The 25,026-nt window shown below is 44.5% G+C and overlaps 1 protein-coding gene across 6 annotated transcripts in view; it reads right to left on the reverse strand.

The window, feature by feature from the left end:
• Positions 1-466: 466 nt before the first annotated feature.
• CENPT (centromere protein T) overlaps positions 467-25,026 on the reverse strand; it is a 1,770,416-nt gene continuing 1,745,856 nt past the window's right edge. For all 6 annotated transcript variants that reach the window (XM_069655330.1, XM_069655348.1, XM_069655339.1 and 3 more), the window contains one exon: positions 467-2,536. In XM_069655330.1, coding sequence (XP_069511431.1) covers positions 2,416-2,536 — 121 coding nt within the window. In that variant the 3' untranslated portion in view covers positions 467-2,415. The remainder of the gene's footprint in view (positions 2,537-25,026) is intronic.

Below are 25,026 nucleotides of genomic sequence, written 5' to 3' on the forward strand. Positions count from 1 at the left end.
AAAGTGCACCAGATGAGGTCCATTACAATGGTATACACCTGGCCTGGGTTCCGTCTCCTCTATTGATAGCTAGGCTCTGGATCGCTGGTTGGAAGTGTCGGATTTCTCCCCTGAGATGCAAAGCACGGCTTTCCAACTCGCGGCCCGGAGTCTCAATGCAGACGTATACAGTAGTACATTGCTACCTACTCCCCCCCCCCCTGTAAAGTCAAATATATCTAAGCAGAAATAGGACATTTGCTGTGCATCCCGGATAGTGTCCTTGGCTGACGTCAACTGAGCTGTGATGCTTCATTTCATCAGTGACTTGCATCATGACCAATTTGTGGTGCCAACCAATTTATTTATTTTATATGAATCCTATTGTGTTTCCCAGGTGAAAAAAGAAAATGTAAATAAGATTTTCCTTGTTGACATCACGATATTTTGCGGCACTTACTCCGGGAGAAAAACTTTCTAAACAACCTTTTATTTAAAAAGTTTTTATTTACAAAGCTAAAACATTTTGATAAATAACTTAACATGTGCAAATATTAGCAGTGTAATGCTACAAGGTAAAGGTATGTGATTACACGTATTTCTTTGGCGTAGGCCGATAGGTTAAAATCATCCCCTTCCCCCTCAATACATAAGGTTGTGATCGTTAGAATTAACATAAATGTACTGTATCAGGCTTCAGGTTGGCAAACAAATGAACATTTCCCCTTATTTTCTGACCAGGACCCATGGTGAATGTATGATAATAACATGTAGAGATGGGCGAATCTGCCACATTAAAGGTGAGCTATCCAGAAACAAAAACAGTTTTGGAGGCATTCATTAATGGCAGCTTCTCTGCTTTGCCTTGGAGGAAAAGTTGCTGAACCAACTTCAGTTTGTGCACAACACTTAGAGGTGAGGGACACCTTACTTGCCGACCCTCACTACGGTTGTGGTACTTCCTAACTTTGTAATCACAAATTCTAGGATTCCTTACTTTCTACATGATCGAAAAACTATTAAATTATAAACAAGACGCATGTTCCCACTGGATTTGGGACAGCGTTTCCCAGGGATGTATTCTAAAATATATATGTCAGACATATAGTTATAATTCAACAGAGAACATACCAGATAGGAGGACACATATAAAAACATGTAAAAACGGCGTGGTTTAATTTAGTTTTTTTACATTAACGTGTACTTGATTCAAGTAGTTAAACAGTGATTCAAAAGAATACATATTTACAAAGTTGCCTATTTAGAAATCCAGTACAAAGCATGTTATGCAACAAGGCTTAAGGGAATGAGAAAGTTAGGTCTGCAGGCTATGAACGTAAAACTCACATACTTCATAAAACCCCAGATTCAACAAGTCGGAAAATTAATCGCTTTGTTTCGGAGAGTGAGGTTGGGATAGGACACCTGTCCATCTTCCTATGTACATATAAATATTGATTCCATATTGTCCCCAAAAAGTCCACCTTGAATTGTACCTAAATTATATTTTCCATTAATGCCAAAGGCATCTTATTCACCCTACCCTTTCCATCTTAGACCTTGACCGAGTTTTCCATTTTCTTAAATCGATCATCTTTTTGTGCTAGCAAGTCTCCCCAAATCCAAGCTAGAATATTTAACTTCAGGCCTGGGAGGTTTCATTAAAGAGGACAATGGCCATTTCTTAGTATCTCGGGCCAGCCGATATGAATTTATTCATTTATGAATCTCAACCGGGTGCATTTTCTCTTAAGGCGGGGTCATCGACCAATCAGCATTTGCCATAAATTATGTAAAAAGACATGTCATGTCAGGAACACAAGTGAACGAGAGTTGTCTCCAAGACCTGGTAAAGCTGCATCACCTAGCATAATCAAACAGATAAGAATTGTGGCATGACTGAAGGAACACTTTACATGGAACTCTCAGTCTAATCAATGAATATGGGGAAAAAGCCAGTAGCACACAAGTTCACATGTTCACATAAACAACAGCCAACTGAGACCAGCTTCAATGCAGTCATGTGCACCAAATGTACCCACCCCAGCAACGGGAGTTTACAGTTCTTTTGCCTGAATCATCACTGATGTGCTACAAAAAGGAAATGGCACTTTCTAAATACAATTGTTAGCAATATTATTAGATTTTTTTTCATGCACAGGTTTCACAAGTGACTGTTGACCCTGACTGTGGAGATGCCTCAAGCTTCACGCCAAGCTTAACAGTGTTCCGAGGAGCAAAGATGGTCAACCCTAAGAACTCTCCTCTATCAACCTGGGTGTTAGAACCCCCATGTCGCTTTATTGAGTGAGGATTGACATATATGCACCCATACTGTACAGCAAGGAACCAATATCGGTACTAGCAAGGGCGTACTGCTAGAATATGGTACTCTGCTGAGGTATTAACACTTGGACTCAACTCAAGCCCACGTATCTACTTCAGGACAACTTTATTTCCACTTGTGGCCACGGGAATCAGCAGCTTCCTGTGTTGCAGCGGAAGATAGCGTTCAATGAGGGCGTTCAGAGGCATCGTGTCCGTCAGCAGTCTCTGCCTGCACAAGGATGAGAGAGAATGGGCCAATTCGTTACTAAAGCCATATATTACTACTGACATTGTTATGCAGCCAAGTTAAAGCTGTGAAACAAAATGAAGAGCAACCTTTATAACATTGGATTATTCATATAAATCTTCATATGCACTGCTATATTTGCTTAGCAGTCCTATGTTGTGTTTTGTTATCACTGGTTCAATTACACATTAATCATCTGAACCAATACACCATCGAACCAGCCATGAGAGGGAACGGCACTTACGATAAAAACAAAGCTCCCTATTGCAGTTATTGCACAAATGTTGAACACAAAGTATAAAACTCCCCCCAACACAAACTCAATATTCTGAAGCTCATCTATGCCTCCGTAAAAAACAATTATACAAAAAAGGTAGCAGGCGCCCCTCTCTCGAAAGAACACGGCATGATAACCTGTTCAGTGGTTATTAACCACTTTGAGATTTTGCAGCCATCTGCTTTTTGCTCACTGTACCTTTCACAGATGGGAAATATCCACGTGTTGGTGCTCTTGTTCAGAGAGGAATTGCCATAGCATTTCGGTGCTGGACTGCCCATGTGGGCGGGACAAAGACTGATATGCAAATGGATATTTCCCAAGGAACTTGGGGTTGGTCACCCTAAGTTACCGGGGGGCAACCAGACGTGGACTCCCTGCTCAGAGAGGCGCAGCTTCACCTCACTGATGAGGCCCAACAAGGCTGAAACACGTGTATGGGCTTGCTGTTGGTGCTCTTGTTCAGAGAGGAACTGCCATAGCATTTCGGAGCTGGAATACCCATGTGGGCGGGACAAAGACTGATAAGCAAAGGATATTTCCCATCTGTGAAAGGTACAGTGAGCAAAAAGCGTGTGCTGCAAACTCTCATCTCAGAACCTGTTATCATTCCATGTTTTCTGGAGAGGAGCGCCTGCTACCTTTTTGGAAATATTTGCAAGGAACTTGGGGTTGTTCACCCTAAGTTACCTGGGGGCAACCAGACGTGGTCTCCCTGCTCACTGTGCTCAGTGAGGCGCACCTTCACCTCACTGATGAGGCCCAAAAAGGCTGAAACACGTGTATGGGCTTGCTGTTGGTACTCTTGTTCAGAGAGGAATTGCCTAGCATATCGGTGCTGGACTGCCCAAGTGGGCGGACAAATATTGATATGCAAATGGATATTTCCCATCTGTGAAAGGTACAGTGAGCAAAAAGCGTGTGCTGCAAACTCTCATCTCAGAACCGGTTATCATGCCATGTTCTTTCTGGAGAGGAGCGCCTGCTACCTTTTTTTGGAAATATCATTAAAAAACAATCCGACCCAGAATCTGTTGCGTGCGGTAAAGTCCTTTTATTCAAAATTGAAACATACGGGAGTAGTTGTCTGAAGCATAATTACAGAGCAGTCTTGATAGATATCATTTTTCATTAAAGAAAATGCATATATAGGGTAAAGCAACTGTTCATCACACTGGCACCTGGAATGCACTAAACTGTCAAAAAGCAGAATATACCTGATACTGCTATGGTCTCCGGTAGGATTCTATAGGCAGACACCTGGAGATTGAAATATCCTACTGACACTGAGGAATCATGAGAAACCAGTGAATCGTGCAAGATGGGCACATTGACAATTAAAACACATTTAAAATTCTTATAAAGCACAGGCTAGCACAGAGGTAATGCGACCCTGTGCAGAACAGAATACAATCTCAATACAATAAAAAGCAGTTAAGATAAAACCAGTAGTGTCAAACCAGATACCCTAAGCAAGAAAGAAAGGTGGAGAGATGAGTAAACTGTAAATAGGTTAGTGTGAGAAGTGAGTTTTAGGGTTGTAGGCAAGTCCAATAAAAGTAAAACGACATGTTGAGGTTGGCAGAGTTCAAAGCACGAGATGCTGTGGCACAGGCAACCTTTGTGAGACAGCAGACTAAGAATGCCGTCACTCTGGTGTACCCAAGGCCACCAGACAGATGGTGCTTAGCTGCAGGATAAATCGGATGGCCCATTACATCTGCATTGCAGGCGAGGGCGATAACCTTGGAAAAGGTTTGTAGGTGAAATGGGAAGCAGTGAAAAGATATTAGTGTAGGGGTGATGTGGTTCAATTGCCACATGGCTGAAATCAGGCAGCAGAGTATAATGCAGCTTTTAGCGGAGCCATTGCAGAAGGAAGGCCCAATACAATGGCGATGCCTCAACTCTCTAGATGTGGAAAGGATGGGGTCCCCGCAAGGAGCGGGCCCTGTCCTTGACATGTCTCAGCGATAAGTCCTGTGCTCTTTAGCCTTGCTCCCCTCCTAATGTCCAGACACAAACACATTCCGCTGCATGCTGTGTCCACATGCTCTGCCCCTGATCCTGTGCTCTTTAGCCTTGCTCCCCTCCTAATGTCCAGACACTAACACATTCCGCTGCATGCTGTGTCCACATGCTCTGCCCCTGATCCTGTGCTCTTTAGCCTTGCTCCCCTCCTAATGTCCAGACACTAACACATTCCGCTGCATGCTGTGTCCACATGCTCTGCCCCAGATCCTGTGCTCTTTAGCCTTGCTCCCCTCCTAATGTCCAGGCACTAACACATTCCGCTGCATGCTTTGTCCACATGCTCTGCCCCTGATCCTGTGCTCTTTTGCCTTGCTCCGCTCCTAATGTCCAGACACTAACACATTCCGCTGCATGCTGTGTCCACATGCTCTGCCCCAGATCCTGTGCTCTTTAGCCTTGCTCCGCTCCTAATGTCCAGACACTAATACATTCCGCTGCATGCTGTGTCCACATGCTCTGCCCCTGATCCTGTGCTCTTTAGCCTTCCTCCGCTCCTAATGTCCAGGCACTAACACATTCCGCTGCATGCTGTGTCCACATGCTCTGCCCCTGATCCTGTGCTCTTTAGACTTGCTCCGCTCCTAATGTCCAGACACTAACACATTCCGCTGCATGCTGTGTCCACATGCTCTGCCCCCGATCCTGTGCTCTTTAGACTTGCTCCGCTCCTAATGTCCAGACACTAACACATTCCGCTGCATGCTGTGTCCACATGCTCTGCCCCTGATCCTGTGCTCTTTAGCCTGGCTCCCCTCCTAATGTCCAGACACTAACACATTCTGCTGCATGCTGTGTCCACATGCTCTGCCCCTGATCCTGTGCTCTTTATCCTTGCTCCGCTCCTAATGTCCAGACACTAACACATTCCGCTGCATGCTGTGTCCACATGCTCTGCCACTGATTTTAGTCAGCAACCCACCCGGCATCAGTAATACCCACCAGAAAAATGGTGTCCTCATCTGATCATGTGAATGGGTTGTCTCAAGGAGTACATGCGGAACGCCAACTATTTTGAAAAAAGGATCTCTAAACATTGCATGTAGAGGGGTCTATAGCTGTGTCAGAGGGATCAGTAGTTGGCTTGGAGGTAGAGGTCCCTGTGGGAGAAGCTGAGGCCAAGAATGCACGGCACCCACAATGTCCTTGAAAAAGCTCCTGATTGCAGGCGCTGTCACAAATCGCTTACATTCCTGTAGTAGTGATTCCTTCTATTGAATAGACCTTATAGAGGTGATGGGCATGGATGGGAAGCCCATGACTTTATTCGGGATAGGCCACTACGTCCACAGTTAGAAATTGGCTCTCTGGGAGCTCCAATAAGTTGCTTCTTTCATGCAACTAGCCAGTTCTGGAAAAGGGCTCAAGCTGCAGTTAGAGGTGGTGGTAACCTCTTGAGACAGTACAGATCCTGTGATGGTAGTGCAGTGGTCCGACACCATTGCTGGGTTGTCAATGCGTTGTTATGAGGGAGCCTTCTCCAATGAGGTTGATAGTAGCTTTACCTGGGTACAAGGGTCTGAAGCTTTTACCCTGCTTTCTGCCATCTTTGTGAAATGAACCTGAAGCTTGTGCACAGAAACTAGTGTATGAACAGTGACCATGAACACCCTGAGCTACATGCTGTAGTTTGGCTGCCGGTGGAATTCTCCACTGAAGAAATTAAAAAAGTCAAAAGAGAAAAGAGCGAGTCTCCAACAATTTGGAGGCCAGGGGAGAAGGATTGTTAAAAAATAGGAGCCCCCCGATGCCCCACAAATGAGACACTAGGTGTTGATGAGTCAGCATCTGTGGGGCCAAGGATACAAAATGGCTTATTTAAAAGTTTTTCTGGAACTCTCCATGGCTAGCACTTGTAGGATCCAAATCTGTTCTCTACGTCGTTCATACAACTCCACCTTAGGGCTGACAAGATTGTTCCAGATATTAGGCCATGGCAGACATCAGTGTGAAAACTGGAATCTGGAGTTTGTTAAACCCTTCCTGGCCAAGTGCATCATAAATAAAGTCACTGCACCCCGGTGCCCTAGAAAATAAAGGCAATCTACCCACCTTCTTGCCAGCCTCTGTTCGGTAGAATCCAGTGCAGTTCCCTTAGGGAGCACTACACCAGATTAGGACTACAGGTGAGAGCAATAAATCCCCTTTGGTATCAGTCTGTACCACAAAGATTTAGTTGGTAGCTGCGGCTGAGCAGTCAGACTCATCTCAAGAGGGAGATGAGCAGTATTCAGGGTTTACACAATAGGTCTGTTAGACTATGGAACAAGGAAACACTGACCAAAGCTTTGTAGTTAAAAAGCATATATATATTTATTTTATACACTTCTAATCACACACATGTATCACAATTACCAAGCAAGTTAAATTAAGTCAAGGAAAAATATACACACTCCCTATATGAATTGTACACCAAGTGAACCAGAGTGAAAACTGAGCAAAACGGCACAGTGAAAACTACACACAAGGGATCCTCTAACAATTCCTCACAAGGGAGGGAAAGCACGAGTTATCTAGAAATAGGTTCTTATACACCCTAGCAACATTTCCCATCAGTTGTGAACCAGTTCAGCAAAACAGTGCATCAGTGTAAGCAATACTTAAAATGAAAACTGAGCAAAATGGCATTTCACAATGATTATGCAGAGGGAAGAAAGAGTAGTTATAAGAGAGGGGTGCACCACACAGTTCGAATGGAGAATCAATCTCGAGAAGGCAGGTATAATAAATGTGACCAGAGTCAGTAGGCCTGTGCCAGAGTTAGTGGTACAGGGCAAGGGCGCAGGAGAAAAATGTTCTTGTAGCTGCAGTCAAATCTTTGGTTAACGATATTTGAAGAGGTGGTTGCAAAGGTTTGAAAAGACAATGTTAAGAGAGAGGGGCGGCCAACCCAACAGGTAGGTAAAGGATTTAAAACACCTTTAGCACTACCGCGAAGAAAGGGCGGCCTGGCGGAACAATGTACCTTAAAAATGAAGAAGTGGCTCCTGCGGTGGCGGTTGTTCCTGGTAGTTCCTGCAGTTTGGGTGATCCAGCAGAGGAAGAGAGGCTCTCGTCGCGGAGGAAGGTTCGAGTTACTGCACTACCCAGGGATGAAACCAGCCGCGGTGCTGCCAAACAAAGTTTAAAACGTACGCTCTTAATCGCGGTCCGGGTCGATAGCTGCCTGGCTATCCGGTCTCCAAGTGCAGGGCACTGGCGATTCGACCACGGCAGGTTCGGGAAGGCGATTGGCAAACTGGTTGGTCCCACCAGCTCAAGGGACGAAGGCTCTTTCAGGTGAAGATCTCTCGCTGTGTGGAGAAAAGTGGTGAGACGCAGCAGGGCTTCACCGGTGGTTCAGTCGTTGCAGATGTCTTTGGCTTCTCTCCTCTTCGGCTTCTTAGTTCCTTTGGCAATGTCTTGCCCTTCCAGACCTCAGGACCCTGCTTTTATGCAAAAAGATTCCCACTCATACAGCCTAGCTGTCACTCACACAGTGGAGTGGTCATCTTGGCGGGAGACCCTCCAGCCTATCAGGATAGAGTGCGACATGGGTTGCCTCGGCAACCCTGTCCAGGGATCCAACTCCCCCTCCCACACAATGGTCACACCCCAGACTCAGTGGCGCCGAAAGGAGGGCTTCTCGGTAGAAGCCTGCCAAACGGACGAACAAAGGATCCCTGACCTGGGTTAGGATTGTAGAGAAAGACACGAGAAAGAAGTTATATTAAAGTTCTGGCAAATAAAACCTACCGGAGCAAAGTTAATATTAAAATGCACCGGCTGTATGTAAGAGGCTGTCAGAAAACGTGGTAGCCTCGAACAATGGGAAAATCCCATAGAGAAATATTTGCGGTCGAATATTTTTGTTAGTAACCACTGCCACCAGCCAGCAACTTTAGAGAGGGACTTTAAGGTACCCCCTCGAAAATAAACATACGGGAAAAACGATTAACCCCTTCCAGTACCTCCATAGTAAGATGTGTTGTACTGGTTAAGTTCATAAAAATTGACTAGTAAAGTCAATGGGGACTTTACATGCCCTGGGAGACAGTAGTCAGTCCCAGGGTATGGAGTCTATGTTTGGGGGTCGCTGTGGCGGGATCCCGCCACTCCTAGGATTCTATCACTGGACCTGTTCTTTCTTCTAGGACAATTACAGCTCTATACTAGGGCAAGAGGTGTGATACCTCTGCCGTGATACCTCTGCGGGATCCCGCCACTCCTAGGATTCTATCACTGGACCTGTTCTTTCTTCTAGGATAATTACAGCTCTATACTAGGGCGAGAGGTGTGATACCTCTGCCGTGGATTACCCCATTGGAGGGAGAAGAGACTTTTCTCTTTTTTATGTTTAAGAACCGTCCTGTGTGGTGTTGGCTGCCTTTGGATGCTAGCAGCATAAGAACGGTAACCAATGGCCAAGTGATAGTTTGAGCGGCTTGTAATGTGAAGACTCCACCATTAATGAGCCTCGTTGAAGAGAAGAATAAGCACCTACATTCCAGGGTACTCAGCATGTATCCCCCTATCTGATAGACAAGTGAAGAGCAAGAATTCGTTTTGCTATTAAGTTTGAAGACATTGACTTCTTCTTACTACTGGTTCTGATATAGGAGTCTGGTGTGTGAACAAAAGAGATCTTTCGGAAGCACAAGATTACTTCTGCCCCTGAAGAATGTCCAGTTACCTGTAACACATAGGACAGAAACTTATATAAGTTGGGCTTGTGTAACGCAATGGGGAATAAGAATAATTGAGTTGCCATTGTCGTTCTGTGATCAAGTATTTTATGACTTGTGATGTTGTGAGGTGGAATAATGTTATCATGTATATTACTATGTGGTGTGTGTATGTTTTTTAATGTTTGTATTACTTGTGCTGAAAAAGAATAATGTATTAAAAATGATATTTTTTGGGTAACACGGTCTGTTATTTAGGACACAGAACACAGAATACAGCCCATATTTGTTAAGAGGCTGTTTTGAGATTCCGCCATCCGAGGGTATTTTTTAACTATTTAGTGTAGAGATCTATGTGTATTCCTTCCTTTGGTTAACATATATATTATATATCCTCACTATGTAGGAGGGATAATCACCTGAGTGTGGGGCTACCCCTTAGATTAATATCTAGCTTCTAATTCTATACCACCGCAATCCTGCCTGCCCAGAGCAGGGCTTCCCACAATCTGGGAAATATTTAAGAACCACTCCCAACCAGTGTTATAACCAAAAGCACTATGAGAGGTTCCAACGGAATCGGGATCCCAATTATGAGCTTGATACAACTAAGAAATTTAACCCAGAACATTTTAATATCTGGGTGCTCCCACCACATGTGTTTTAAAGTCCCCAGGTCCCCACAGCCCCTTCTACAGAGGGGTGAGACCACCAGGAAACCCATTAGAAAGTCTCACCGGATCCCTGTACCACCCATGGAGAATGCTGTAGTTGTGCTCAATGGTGTGTGTGGAGAGATACCCATAATAAGTTACTCGAAACATTTTACCCCACAACTTTTCTGGCAATCATGCACCCAGCAGCTGTTCCCAATACCCCTTTAACATTCTCTTACCTCTTTGTGCGTGGTGTCAACAGGGACTGGTAACATTTTGAAATAATGCCCTGCCAAGAGACTGCATTCATTAAGACTTCCTCAGGCGGGGTGAGGTCCCTCGCCAAATTCTCTGCTTATTTCAGGGCAATCAATAATCCCTTCAGTCTAATATACTCAAAAACAACCAAACCCTCCCGTCCCAGCATGTCTCTTACCTCCTAATATTCCTTAAATGTACCTCTGTCCAGTAGGTGAACCACCCTTTCCAATCAGGGCCATCTTAAGCACTTTGGCCTGGGGCACGGACACCTCTGGGGGCCCCCCTCCAACAGACCGAAGGAATTAAGGGATATAGAATATCTAGTGCGCCGCACCCCATGCAACCCATAGCTTGATATACTGCCTCGCAGAGATCAAAATAAGCATGGTAATCTCCCTTTCAGATACCTTACCCTCTTCAGTCATGTTTTAACAATGAGTGACAAACAAGTAGCATTTCAAGGGCAACATTAGCAGTCTATGACGTGGGTACTCGTGTTTAAGCATAGGTACAGCAAACATTTCATCAATAGTAGCCAGGTGGAAGGTATACTTGACATTGTGTAACTGCAGGACACAGATTTTATGACAAAGGTGCCCATAATTCATAATAGTCAAAAGACTCAGATTAGCTGCCTCAGAGACAGAAAAAGTGCTCAAGTATGGATACGGGCGACCAATGCGAAGCAAGGATAAAACTCCACATACCATAGCATTGAGAGTTGATTACGATTTGAAGATACCAGGAAGGTGTCTGTATCCAGACAGACTGAGATTAGAAGTGGGACATGGTTTTCAAGCAAAGAAAAAGGTGGCTGTGGTGTGTAATAATGCTCACTATCATTATAGAGGAAGCAACACTATATATAGCGAGTGAAACCATGAGCAAGTCTTTTTTAAAGATCATACCCTAAGAACGAAATAACTCTGAAGGGCTGACAATTTTGAAAGGTTTCGGGACTTGCACTTTTGAGGAAATACAAGATTAAATGAGATACCCAGGATTATACATTGATTAAGGGGTGAGGCTGGGTTCGTACCCACTCTGCAAGTTCTACTCTTTACCAATGTCTTTTCTAGTTTTTACCCAGAACTAAAATAATCCCGTTTTACAGAACTGACTTGGAAAATATGAAAATCACAAAACCCTATATAAAGAATTTCAAAAACAAAATGTTATAGAAGAACAAGTTACTCTCTTACCTGGTAACGTTCTTTCGATGGGATGGTCCGATGACGTATTCCATATCTATGACAGTAATCACCACAGCTGTGCTGCTTCGGAAAATCTTTCGGCATCTGCGTGTTGCATCGATAATGTCCATACACTGTCCTTGAGGGCCTCCGTCGAGCCGACGTCACCGGATGTTATAAGTAGGACGCAGAGCGCCAGTAGCCTCAGTTGTTGTTTTTTCCCAGAACGTGTGGCACCAATCGTCTGCCAGTATGACCACAGAAAGCCTTGCGGAAACGCAAGCTGCAATCGCATAAGAAATTCTGTAGCGGGGCAGGCAGGGAGGGAGCGATATGGAATACGTTGTTGGAACATCCCATCGAAAGAACCTTACAAGGTAAGAGAGTAACTTGTTCTTCGAGGAGATTGGGTCCTCCGACGTATTCCATATCTATGACAGACTCCCAAAGCAGTACCAACTTATGGAGGAGGGAAAAGAATTTAGAATATAGAAATTTAGAATGCCCAATCAAATTGCAGAGTAAAGGACCGCCTTGCCAAAGGCCAGATCCTGCCCATGGATAGAATCTAGGGATTAGTGTTGAACAAAAGTATGGAATGAAGCCCATGTGGCTGCTTCACAGATGTTAAGAATAGGAACACCCCTCGGCAGGGCAGTAGAGGCAGCCATACCCCTAGTAGAATGGTCCTGTAGGCCAACCAGAGGGTCCTTACCCGCCAAGCAGTAACATTCAGAAATTGCCAAGATAATCCATCTAGACAAAGTCTGCTTAGTAACAGCTTGTCCCAAACGCCTTCCAGCGTAACCAATAAAGAGCTCATCGGCCACTCTGAACCGGGATATGCGTGAAATGTAGAATCTTAAAAGCTCTCTTAGGATCCAACCTATGGAGCCTCTCCTCTTCCTTACCAGGATGTGTAGGAGGATAAAATGCCAGAAGAATAACCTTCTGGCTTAAATGAAATTCCGACACCACCTTCGGAAGAAAGGAAGGATGAACTCTAAGGACAACCCTGTCCTTATGAAACACAGTGAAGGGTGGCTTAACGGAAAGTGCCTGCAACTCACTCTGCGAGCGGAAGTGACCGCAACTAAAAATACAGTTTTAAGGGTCAACAGCCTCAAAGGACAAGAATGTAAAGGCTTAAATGGAGCACCCATTAGGTATTTTAGAACAAGGTTCAAATCCCAACCAGGCACCTGGAAAGGTGACGGCGGAAACACATTAGTAAGCCCTTTGAGAAATTGAGAAATTAAAGGAATTTTGAAATAAGAACACTCCTCAGACGAGGGCTTAAATATGGACAGCGCTGCCAGGTAACCTTTAATGGTACCCACTTGCAGGACCTTATGGGCTAACGAAAGCAAAAAAGACAGAACCACAGGAATGTCACATGAAAAAGGATCCATATTCATAACCCTGCACCAGTCGCAGAATTTTCTCCAACGGCAACGGTACAGGGACTTTGTTGCCGGCCGTCTGGCCGAAAGCAACACCTCCATCACGTCTTCAGGGAGGTCCCAATGCTTATACCTCAACCTTTCAGAAGCCAAGCGTGAAGGTTGAGGGATCTGACCTCTGGATGGAGAACCTGACCCCCTCCCGTGAGAGCAGATCGTCTCGGTAGGGAAGAGGTCGTGGAGGGCAGATGGACAAATCGAGAAGGTCCGGTTCCCACGTCCTCCAGGCCCATGCCGGAGCAATGAGGATCATCCGGAACCCGAACCTCTGTAACCTCCGCAGCACTTGCGGGATGACGGGGACTGGAGGAAACGCGTACAGCAGTAGGAAGGACCACTCCACCACGAACGCATCTCCTAAGGCTCCTCTTCGAGGAAATTCCCACAAGCAGAACCTTTCGCACTTCCGGTTGACACTGGAGGCGAAGAGATCCACTTGAGGGGTCCCCCAAAGGGCAAAGATTTCCAGGAGAATCTCCTGAGCCAGCTCCCACTCGTGAGAGATTGCGCTCTGCCTGCTCAGAGCGTCCGCCGTCTCGTTTTCGTCTCCGGCCAGATGAACTGCCGAGATCGAAATTTCCTGCTGGATGGCCCAGAACCAGAGCTGCATCGCCTCCCTGCACAGAGGAAGTGAGCCCCCCCCCCCTTTTTGTTGAGGTAGTGCATAGCCACTGTGCTGTCCGTCAGAATCAGGACATTCTTCCCTCGCACAGTCTGGCAGAAATGCCTTCAGGGCAAGCCTGACGGCCCTCAGCTCCAACAGATTGATATGGAGTCTGGACTCCGATGGAGACCAACGACCACTGACTGTCAACTTATTGGCATGAGCTCCCCATCCCGTGAGGGATGCGTCCGTCACGATCGTCACCTCTGGCCAGGGTAGCCAAAATGGAACCCCCTCATCAGGTTGCCTTTGACGGCCCACCACAGAAGGTCCTGGGCGACCGAGGGCGGCACCTGAACGGGGTCCGACATCCTGCCAGAGGACTGTGACCACTGCATCTTGAGAGCCCATTGCAGAGATCACATCCGCAACCTGGCCTCTGGCACCAGAAGAATGCAGGATGCCATGAGGCCGATCAACCCCAAGAACTCGAACGCTGGGAGACTCTGGACATGTTGAAAATTGTGCACCATCTGCTGAATGTGATGAGCCCTCACCTGGGGAGGAAAACACTGCCCCAGGGACGTGTCGAGCACTGCTCCGATGTACTGGAGCTGCTGAGTTGGCGTCAAGTGGGACTTCAAGTTGAGTGAGAAGCCCAACTTGTGAAGGGAGTGGCAGGTAACGGACAGATGATCCAGGACTTGCTCAGGAGAGCGCACCCTGATCAACCAATCGTCCAGGTAGGGGTAGACGTGAATCCCCCCTTTCCTGAGATACGCTGCCACCACCACCATGAGCTTGGTGAAGACCCTTGGGGCGGAGGTCAATCCGAACGGCAGGACCCGAAATTGAAAGTGCGAGTCGCCAACCGCGAACCTCAGGTACTTCTTGTGCTTGGGATTTATCGGCACATGAAAATAAGCGTCCTTGAGGTCGAGAGACACCAACCAGTCCTGAAGTGGAAGGGCCTGGAGGACCTGAGAAAGAGTAACCATCTTGAACTTGGCCTTCCTGAGTAGCTTGTTCAAACCGTGCAAGTGCACAATGGGTCTCAATCCCCCGTCTTTCTTTGAAATCACAAAATAAGGGGAATACCATCCCTTGTTCCTCTCCGCTACAGGCACCAGTTCTATGGCGCCTTTCTCCAGCAGGGATTGCATTTCCTGCGTAAGGAGCGGACCCGGACTCTTCAAAGAGAGATTCCCTGATGGATTATCGTGAGGCCTCTGCCGGAAAGGAAGACAGTAGCCGTGGGCTATGATCTCCAGAACCCACACATCTGAAGTAATGGCACACCATTCTACAAGATGCTGCGCCAGCCTTCCCCCAACCGGCGAACCATGGGACATGGCCTCATGACTGATCTGAAGTGGTTGCAGCATTGCCTGAGGGTAAAGAGGCAACTGCCCGAGCGTCCTTGGCACCTCGAGTACCTTGTTTTTCACCTCTGGTACTCCGATGGTTGCCCCTTTGACTTGCAGCTCCTCTCGATCTACTAAAGGATGAGTAATATCGAAAGGAACCTCCCCTCCATTGCTGTCCCCTAGGACGAAAAGGCAGAGGTTGTCAAACTGCAGTGCTCAACGACTTTGCTGCAGCTTTGGAGGTCTGCAACCTCTCAAGGCTCTCGTCAGCCTTGCTGTTAAAAAGATGTTCATCATCAAAGGGCATGTTAAGAGCCGGGCTTGCACATCAGGAGCAAACTCAGACTTCCGCAACCACGCAAATCTGCGTATTACGGTGCTCGCCACCATTGACCGGCTGACGCAATCCGCCATGTCCAGAACCGACTGAACGGACTCACACATGGCATCCTTGCCATCCTGCACGATAGCAAGAAAACCATCCCGTTCCTCCCCTTCGGGAATATGTTCAGCCACTAACGAAATACAGTTCCACATAGTGTGCGTGAAACGTGACAAGGCACACACAGAGTTGGCTGCCTGTAAAGCCATACCCCCTGAAGAAAACTCTTTCTTCGCCAAGCCATCAAAATGCTTGTCGTCCCTATCAGGAGGGATGGTAGGGTACGACGCCTGCTTTGCTGGGGCCGTAGCTGCCTGCACCACCAAACTCTCCGGAGTGGGGTGCGTGGTCAAGTAGCAGGGATCGCTACTGGCTGGGTGGTATTTTCGCGGCAAAGACTTGCTCACTGCCGGGAGACTCTCCGGAGCAGTCCAAGCCGCTGCCACCCTTTGCAAGGACATATGGAATGGCAGTACCGGGTCAGTTGGCGGACCTTGGTCGAGGATATCCGTCAGGTCATCCTGCAGAAAATCCACTAGTGGCGCAGACCACCCCAAGTATTCCGTGACCCTCGACATAAGGCGCCAGTATGAGGCCTCAGCATGGGTGCCATGCTCAGGCCTACAGAACTACACCTCCGGAGAGGTGTTCAGACCACTGGCGTCGTGCAGCGACAGATGCAGGTTTTCAATATGGCTACGACCAGACAAAATCTCGTCAGGCACCTCATCAGGCACCATACCTTCCTCAGACCCCTCATCCACCTCAGAAATATAATCCATAGGCTGGAATGAGGGCACAGAAAAAGGGACAAAGACATTTTTTGCCTTGGCCAGAGCCTTTCTGGGGGGTTCCACCGTGCTACGGGGTACCTCCGACAAAGCAGCCTTGAAAGGCGTCGAGGGCGTCAATGGAATCGGCGTCGACGTCAAGCGTGTTGCCGACGGCTTCGCCGGCGTCAACACAGTCCTCAAGGCCGGAGGCCCGAGCGTGTCCTTCGACAGCCTGGGCGCCGACGGCTTCCTCAGAGGCGAAGCCTAGAGAGTCCCTCGATGACCTTGGCGCCGAAGTCTTCTTCGAAAACCTCACAGGCTCCGACGGTCTCGAGGGCGTCGAGGACTGGGACCTGGAACGGGCATGTCTAGAGCGACCATCCTTGTCCGACCGGGACCTCGAAGGCGCCCGGTGATCGCGACGACCGCTCGTGGTGTCTCTAGCACAGTCACGGCCGGCGTCTTTCAGCGGCGCGGACAGACCTGCGACTGAAAAATCGCCATCATCTCCTGCCGAAATGAATCCCATTCCGCAGGAGTGGAATGCTTATTGGGACAAGCAACCCGCCGACGGGCGGAGTCCTCGGACGGGGAAGGTGACCGATGATGGAGAGTCGCCCCTCGAATCGTCAGTCGAAAGCCCAGTGGATTTCAACTTGAGGGGGTAGGCCACCTTACCTACAGAAAGCTTCTTCTTACGCTCCCGCAAGGCCTTCGATGTAAGCGACTGGCAGTCTACACAGTCATCCGTGTCGTGGTCCTAATCGAGGCACCAGAGGCAGGCGTCGTGCGAGTCCATCAACGACATCTTGGACCCGCAGTCCCGACACTTCTTAAAACCCGGCCGTGGGGTAGAAGAAGATGAAGACATTATGGACCTTCACAAACGAACAGGTTTGAGGAACCGAAAGAACAAATACTCAGAAAAACCGAGGTGCGCCGAGATCTCCGAAGCAACACGTTTTCGGAAAAAACTGAGGCTATGGGCGTTGTGCGTCCTATTTATAACATCCGGTGACGTCGGTTCAACGGAGGCCCTCGAGTACAGCGTATCGACGTCATCGACACAAAGATTTTCCCAAGCAGCACAGCTGTGGTGATTACTGTCATAGATATGGAATACGTCGGAGGACCCAATCCCCTCGAAACATATTATGCAAAATGGGAATGATTCTAGCTTCATTGTCTCCATCATCAAGGAAAGTATATAAATACCAGCATACTAATGGTTGTGATCTTAAATGATTGCAGATAGGTTTCTCTTGTGTATTGTAAAGCTTTAAATACACCCCAAACACAGGCTTGGGCAATTTTATTTAAAAATGTGCAGAAAAACCTTTGGATTGTACAAAAAAGCAAACAGTTTAGTTGTCAAATAAGCAGAACTCAAAATATACTTATAAGAAGCCTGCAATTTCTGGTCTGCCTGCATGATAGGAAATATCAGGTAATTGGCCAAACAATGGCACCAGTATGTGAAAAGCAAACCTTTACATAGAAGGCAGTACAGCACTGTTAGTGATATAAGATTTTTCCAGGATCACTGTATCATCTGCTGGCAAAGCCAGGATGCAAGCATGAACGCTTTGGTTCCACAGTCTGGAATTTGGATACATAAAAACCTCTAACACTTTATTGTCATCATTGTGGGTGCCTGCCTAGGTTTTACAACTCCCCATCTCAACACACCAATTTCTAGACCTTCACCATACTGAAGCTATGTTAGTTTCTATAGCAACCGCTATCTGGTGCAGGTACATTGGTGATGATAACACCTGGAGTGCTATAAAACAAAGTATATATATATATATATATATATATATATACATATATATATATATATATATATATATGCAGGCTTAACAACTTCATGCATTCGAAAAGCTGAGTCGGCCTTGCTGGAATTTGGTATTGTAATCTTGCATATGAACGCATATCTCTGCAATGAGTGCTTAACACACTGAGCTATCCTCTAAACCATTGGGGCACTCAAAAGTGTCAATATGTATTTCAACTTTGGCTGTTACACATGATCAATATAATACCCACAGAAAGGTGTGCATGCTACAGGTGTTGTGCGCCATGCAAACTTTGTATACCACAGTGAACATAGCTTTACAAATCAGAACAAAATGTACGTGTCAACAACAGACAGAAAATATGTTTAGCCTTAGCAGCACACCATAGAAAATCCTGATGTCTGATACTTAATATTGTTGACTTAGGGAAACTGACTTAAAAAAAAAAATAAGGCTCCTTCTTGGGGCCCCCTCCAGGGTGGGGGCCCGGGGCAAGTGCCCCTTTTGCCCTCCCATAAAGACGTCTCTGTTTCCAACCCCAAGTCTGACCCTTTAAAATTCCTAGTACCCAACTTGGAAGGATGTCCCCATAGTGAACTCAACGGTGAGGGCCAAGTGGACAGCTCCCTATTCTCTTTTGTGGTCCATCATACTCTCCAAAGTACACCAAGACTCAAGTGGTCACGTACCGTGACATGTATCCGTCTATGGGGAGTCCATAAATAATCCATCACCTTTTTCGGGAATGTAATGCAATCCTCCAGATAGGTCCAGTAATTCCTGAACTCCTCCGAAACAGTTTTCTTTTAAAGTAAGAGGCATTGGTAATTTTAATCACATATTTAGTGCCTGATTCATGTAATTATTTGCCTGAAAAAAACGCAGATTTGCGCGCATATCTGCACGAAAATCCCCATACTTCAAACAGGGATTTTCGGGGAGAAAGGCGCGCAAATCTGTGTTTTTCACGCAAATAATTCCATGAATCAGGCTGTTAATCTGAACTGAATTTATCAGTGATTCCTCAATCATACACCACAAGGGATTCCTATCATCTACTGTCTGTACATAACATTACATTATTTGTTTTAGAACAAATGCCTTATAAGATTTAAAATCAGGAAAATTATCCATATCTTTGTACTTTGGTCATTTAAATGTATTAAGGGCCTTACACAGGCCTTTCACAACCCATAAAAAAACCTATGTATAATATGGATTTTTCACACTATCATATGGCCAAGTCATAAGGAGTAACTTATATTTATGAAATCTTGCGTTAAGACAATTAGCAGGACACTTTCGGACCCAGAGGGATTCAATGTATTTGTAGAGTGTATGCTTGAATGTACACCAAACATTTTAGGTAATATTACAAGAAACGTGGGCCCTTCATCCTCTCTTTTTACAGGGCTATCAAACCTTCCACTCTACTGCCACAAAGGGATTACATGGGAGACCAAGCAGTAGCTTGCTTGTACGGGTGGATGTCATACTGGGGTGGAAGATCGAAGTTAGGGAGGGACAATGACTCCCCTGATCTGCGATTACTAATAATCTGCATGGCCAAAGATGATTTGTTGTATTTCTATAATATTTACAAAAGACGAACCTTGGGCTTGAAAACACTAGCCTCATCCAGACTATCAATATGTGTCCCCCAATCTTGGATCCAATTTTTACCCTTGTGGCCGTAGATTTCAATTTGCAATTTGAACCATTGAAAGATCTTATAGATCTTTGGGAGGATCAAGACCAGGCATGGAATATTCCCTCTTTAAATGTCTTGGCCCCACACCAAATTCATCGTCTTGCTATGGATGTAGCCCATATTATATCTAATATGAACTTGAGGGCTTGCAATGGGTGATGAGCTAAAGATCAACCATTGAGAAAAACCTTTCACGGCCACAAAGGCAATACTCTGATAGATTATTTACTAATCACTGGGGAAGACTGGGCAAGGCTCAGGGATTTTAAGATTGGTGATCGGTTGGAAAGTGACCACTATCCATTAGAGTGTGATGTTGTAGCAAAGTCTGGGGTGGTAGGTAATAGTAAAACCCATTTCCTACCCAACCTTTGAAGCTTACTGGGCACACTCGAAAGTCTATCAGATGGTCTATTGTGCTAAATCAGGCTGTCAAATCTGACATTTATGCATCAATCCTGGATGACCTTCTTATTTGTCACGAGCATTCTGGCGATAGCATTGTTATGGAAGAATATATGAAGTTAAACGTTAATTTGATTCCGTGTATTTCTGTCAGTCGCAGAAAAATGACAAATAATTAAAAACATAAGCCAACTTGGTATGATAACGATTGCTGTATGGCAAAAAGGGCAATTGGACTTCACCTAAGAGGGCCCACAGCGGTTGACAAGCACACTCTACACACTTTGATCTAGATATAAAGGGCTAACTTTGCTCAAAAAGAGACAGTTTGCAAATGAAGAATGGTCACTACTGGATAATGCCCTAAAAACGGGGGACGCTTGCCTTTTCTGGAAATTGGTTTCAGGAAGAAAGTTCAATGGTGATATGGACATATACTGTACTATAGGCGAAGATACTTGATGGCGTCATTTTCTAGTTTATATGGAGCTGGGAGTCAGAGAGGCCCAAGTTTGGCTGCTGCCAACCTTTCTTTCCATATAAACCTTGCCTTTTCTTTTAGCGAAGTAGTATGCTCCCTCAAATCATTAAAAAGTTATAAAGCTACAGGCCCAGATTAGATTCCTGTGAATTTATTCAAAGGTGAGGCGACTGTTTGGGCCCCGGTTCTTTGCAAAATATTTAATGCAATTTTTACCATTGGTGAAACACCCACATCAAGGACAAAGGGCGTAATAATCCCTATTTACTAAAAGGGAGGCAAGAAACAACCAGCCAACTAACGGCCAATTTTGCTCTTGCATACTGTAGCAGATCATGTACTTGTGCAAAGCTCCTATGTTTTATCTCTTCTCTTTATTCTGATAATAAAACCAGAGTCCGTTATGGATTGGGTGGGGAGATGACAAAGGAGTTTGAAATCATAGTGGGGGTTAGACAGGGTTGTGCCTGGCACCAATCATATTTAACATGTATGTACAAGAAAGTATTGATGCACTGATGCCAGGACTCCACAAGGCTGGCCTCAGACAAATATTCTGCCCTTTTCTATGCAGAAGATTCTGTGTTACTGGCCACCACTCCCACAGGCTTAAAAAAGGTTTAAGCTCAAAGCATGCATGAACTCGAGATCCCAGGAGAACTTAATAATTGATGCTACCAATCTAAAACTGGGCCCAGAATATTTGTATTACAAACATGTGTGTGGATTTAAAGCATATTTGGACATCATCTCTCCGCCCTTGGAGAGATCACTGTATTTGCGCTTTAGACTTGGTATATTACATGTGGCTGCTTTCACCTTATCTTGGAGGGGCAATGTCTCTGTGAGGTGCCCTTTATGCGGTTTTTGCACTGAAGCTTTGCCACATTTTAAGGTGATATGCGAGGACACAGCACGCCTGAGACAAATCTACTTGCGCCAAATCTACTTGCGCCCAATATATATATATAAAAAAAAAAATATATATATATATATATTTTTTTTTTAAATTACTTTATTTGTTTTTGGCACAAAGCGCCTTTACAAATATCAGTCAACTTCTCAATACATTTTTTTTTCTCTACACACAAATTCTATACAAACAGATTATTTACATTTACAAATACATAATATATAATATCCAATCAATTTATTCACATATGCAGATACATCTTCAACTTAAAAAGAAAATAAAACCATCTCACGAGGACAAAACAACTTAGGATCTTCATTCCTTTGAATTCATCCCACAAGTATCCGTAGCTTTTACTCAACTCATTCGCAAATTATCTCACAGTACACCATTTTGTCACAGGTTTGAACTATGTACAGGTCCTTTGTCTTAAGGGGCTACTTCAACTTCCAATGCAGCAAGCTGTTCTTGAATAACTGCAGGAAATTGAACTAATGCGAGTATTACGGTATGTCTGCTACCCCATATACATTGGGACCACAGTAGATCACTAGATGATACCAACGCAATGTTATAGAACTTTCCCAAAAAAATCTGCCTCATATTCTCAAAATTACCACATTCAATGACAAGATGTTTTAGTGTCTCAAAATTTTGCTCATCATCACAAAATCTGCATCCATACAAGTCAGTCACATTTTGGGTATTAATCCAATGCCTCTTTCTCTCTATGGTGTTAAATAGATTTAGCTTAAATCTCATATATAATGTTCTTGCTTTTGGGCAGGGAAACAAAACGAAGTATTGAAGGTGAGGGTATTGTTTATGAGGAAACCTTGCTTACTCTCCATAAGATTTATACTTTGTGTTCAGCTCAATTATATTGGCCCAATCCCATTGGAATTTTTTTTTTTCTTTACCACACCTGGCCTTTCATATAGTTCATTTTGTTCCATTGCTATCATGTTTAACAACATCTTACATTTCTTCACATAATACTTAATCGACAATGGATATTCTTGTACCACCATTCTACTGAAATCCTCATATATAACGAATTGGGTGGAGGATGTAGCATTTTCCCATAATTCGATAGCATACGCCACCAAAATTTAGTTGCCATACAGTTAAGACCCAATTAATGTAGAATCAATGAATTTGGTAGTGATTTCTGCAAACCTAATACCGCCTTCCAGACTTTCCCTTGCAGTTTATTCAATGTTTTTGTTAAATCCAATATACATAGGTCAAGTCCAAACAATATTATTGGTTCTACTTTTAGCTTATAATATTCAATGGTGCGTAAAAGAGAGAATTTCGAATGCTTGTGATATATGATTTTCATTTGTGATATGAGTTGAGTTACTTTCATGTTTAAAGTACTGCTCCACATTGCCAAAGAATTAAGCTCACATAGGTTATATCCTAGGTACCTGGTCGCAAGTACCCGGTCGATTACCTCTTTATTCATCTTCCAAGTGAATCTACAAATTTGTTTTCTGTTCGCGAATACCAATATGTTAGATTTACTAGAATTGATGGCAAGATTGTTATTTTTCGCATATTCAGGAAACACATTCAATTTCGTTTGCAGCCCATATGGCGGTCTATCAAAAAGAATAATGCCATCTGCGACAGCCAACCAATTTATTCTGGTATTGCCAAGCTTCACTGGGAATACCTCTATATTTTCCCATATTTTATCAATGTCACATATGTAGAGATTAAACAGTATCGCTGCCAAATGGCATCTCTGTTTAACCCCCACCTCTGTGTCAATCAGCTCTGTTGTAGATTCATCTTGATTGATATGAACCATATATGACGTTCTAGTATGTAATAATGCTATAAATCCCACGATATGGGGTGGGATTCCGTACGCACTCATTTTGTTCCACAGCCTAGACCTGATGACACTGTCAAAGGCAGCGGAAAGATCTATGGATGCCATGTAAATGGCTCCTGTTTCTGAGTTGTGCGAAGTTTCTAACAAGTGTGCAAGAACTGATGCATTTAGTTTCGTTCTCATTTCTTTTCGGAAGCCCACCTGATATTTCGATAGCATCCGTTTGTCTGCTACACAAGATTCAAGTTCCCTTAGGGGAAGAGTGGCAAACACCTTTGCAGGAATATCAATCAATAAAATAGGGCAGAAGTTGTTCAGGTCATCAACTGGCCCCTTTTTATGAATAGGGACTATTATGGCTGAGAGCCATGAATTAGGGATCGTTCTAGTTTCAAAAACGGACTAAAATATCGGTTTTAATATTTTAGCCAATAAATGCGGATCATCCTTTAATAGGCAAGGGGGATCCCATCATGTCCTGCAGCCTTGGAGTATGTTAGTTTTTTAATAGCCCATCTTATGTCTTCAAGATTCCATGCACATTCACTGGAGATTTTCTCAACTAAAGTAGAGATGTTGGCAGGTTGGAAATCTTTTGGTAACTCATATCTAGTGAGGATATACTCAATTGCAACATCAAATGCCGGCTGCTTATTTTTTCCTCCGGAGCGAAGTATTGCCCAGACATCTTTTGTGTTGCACTTGCATATATACCTAATCATTAATTGATTGGCTGCGAGATGTTGTGCCATCTTCACCTTATTCATTGCATGTTTACTACGTAAATTAATATTTCTTTAGACTAGTAAATGTATGAAAATCTTGTGTTGCCTTCTTTACCCTTCTAATATCGTTGTTGCGTCTGCTCTTTATGTCAGCAATCTCAGCACTATATTTGCAGGGACAATTGCAGGTCTGCTTCTTTTGAGAGTTCGCTATATCATCTAGATGACATTTTATCACAGTAACATTGTATTTATCGAGTTTTTGTTTATACCAGAACAAGTGAGAGCTTTCTACATATTTTGGGGTTCCATCTAATTGATTTGGAATGTTTATGTACTTCAATTAGAGTGAGATGCGTGGCTTTCGTAAACATTTCTGGTTGAATGTTCAATATGAGTCTCAACAGCATGTGATCACTATGGCCCATGTTGTATACCTCAATGGGCTTTGATAGTTTCAATAATTGTTGAGATACAGCAAAATAATCAGAGATCTTGAATTACCTCTGAACCATAAATAGTAAATTTGATCTTTTGCGTGTGGTATCATGTGAATATTCCAGTTCTCAAGGAACTTCAACCAGCAATACCCTCTTTGGTAAGCTCCAGCATTCTGTCATTGTGTCTCGGCAGTCAATTTGAATAAGGAAGAGTTTTTCAGGATAGAATTGAAGTCTCCGCCCAGAATTACTTCATACTTTTCTCTTCTTACAAACTTTCTGTAATATTTCATCCAATTCATTTATTGTCTTGTACTGCGTACTAAATTTTGGATTATTATACACATTAATAATTACCATTTTGTTGTGGTTTAGTGATGCCTCAATAGCATGCAAGCTGAGAGAAGAGAAAATTACGTTAGCTGCCATTTTCACAGTATTGTGGACCAAATAACCCTCCAGCTGGAAGACCAGTTTCTCC

This window comes from Ambystoma mexicanum, chromosome 1p, assembly GCF_040938575.1.
Source record: "Ambystoma mexicanum isolate Mex_15411 chromosome 1p, UKY_AmexF1_1, whole genome shotgun sequence".
Classification (NCBI taxonomy): Eukaryota; Metazoa; Chordata; class Amphibia; order Caudata; family Ambystomatidae; genus Ambystoma; species Ambystoma mexicanum.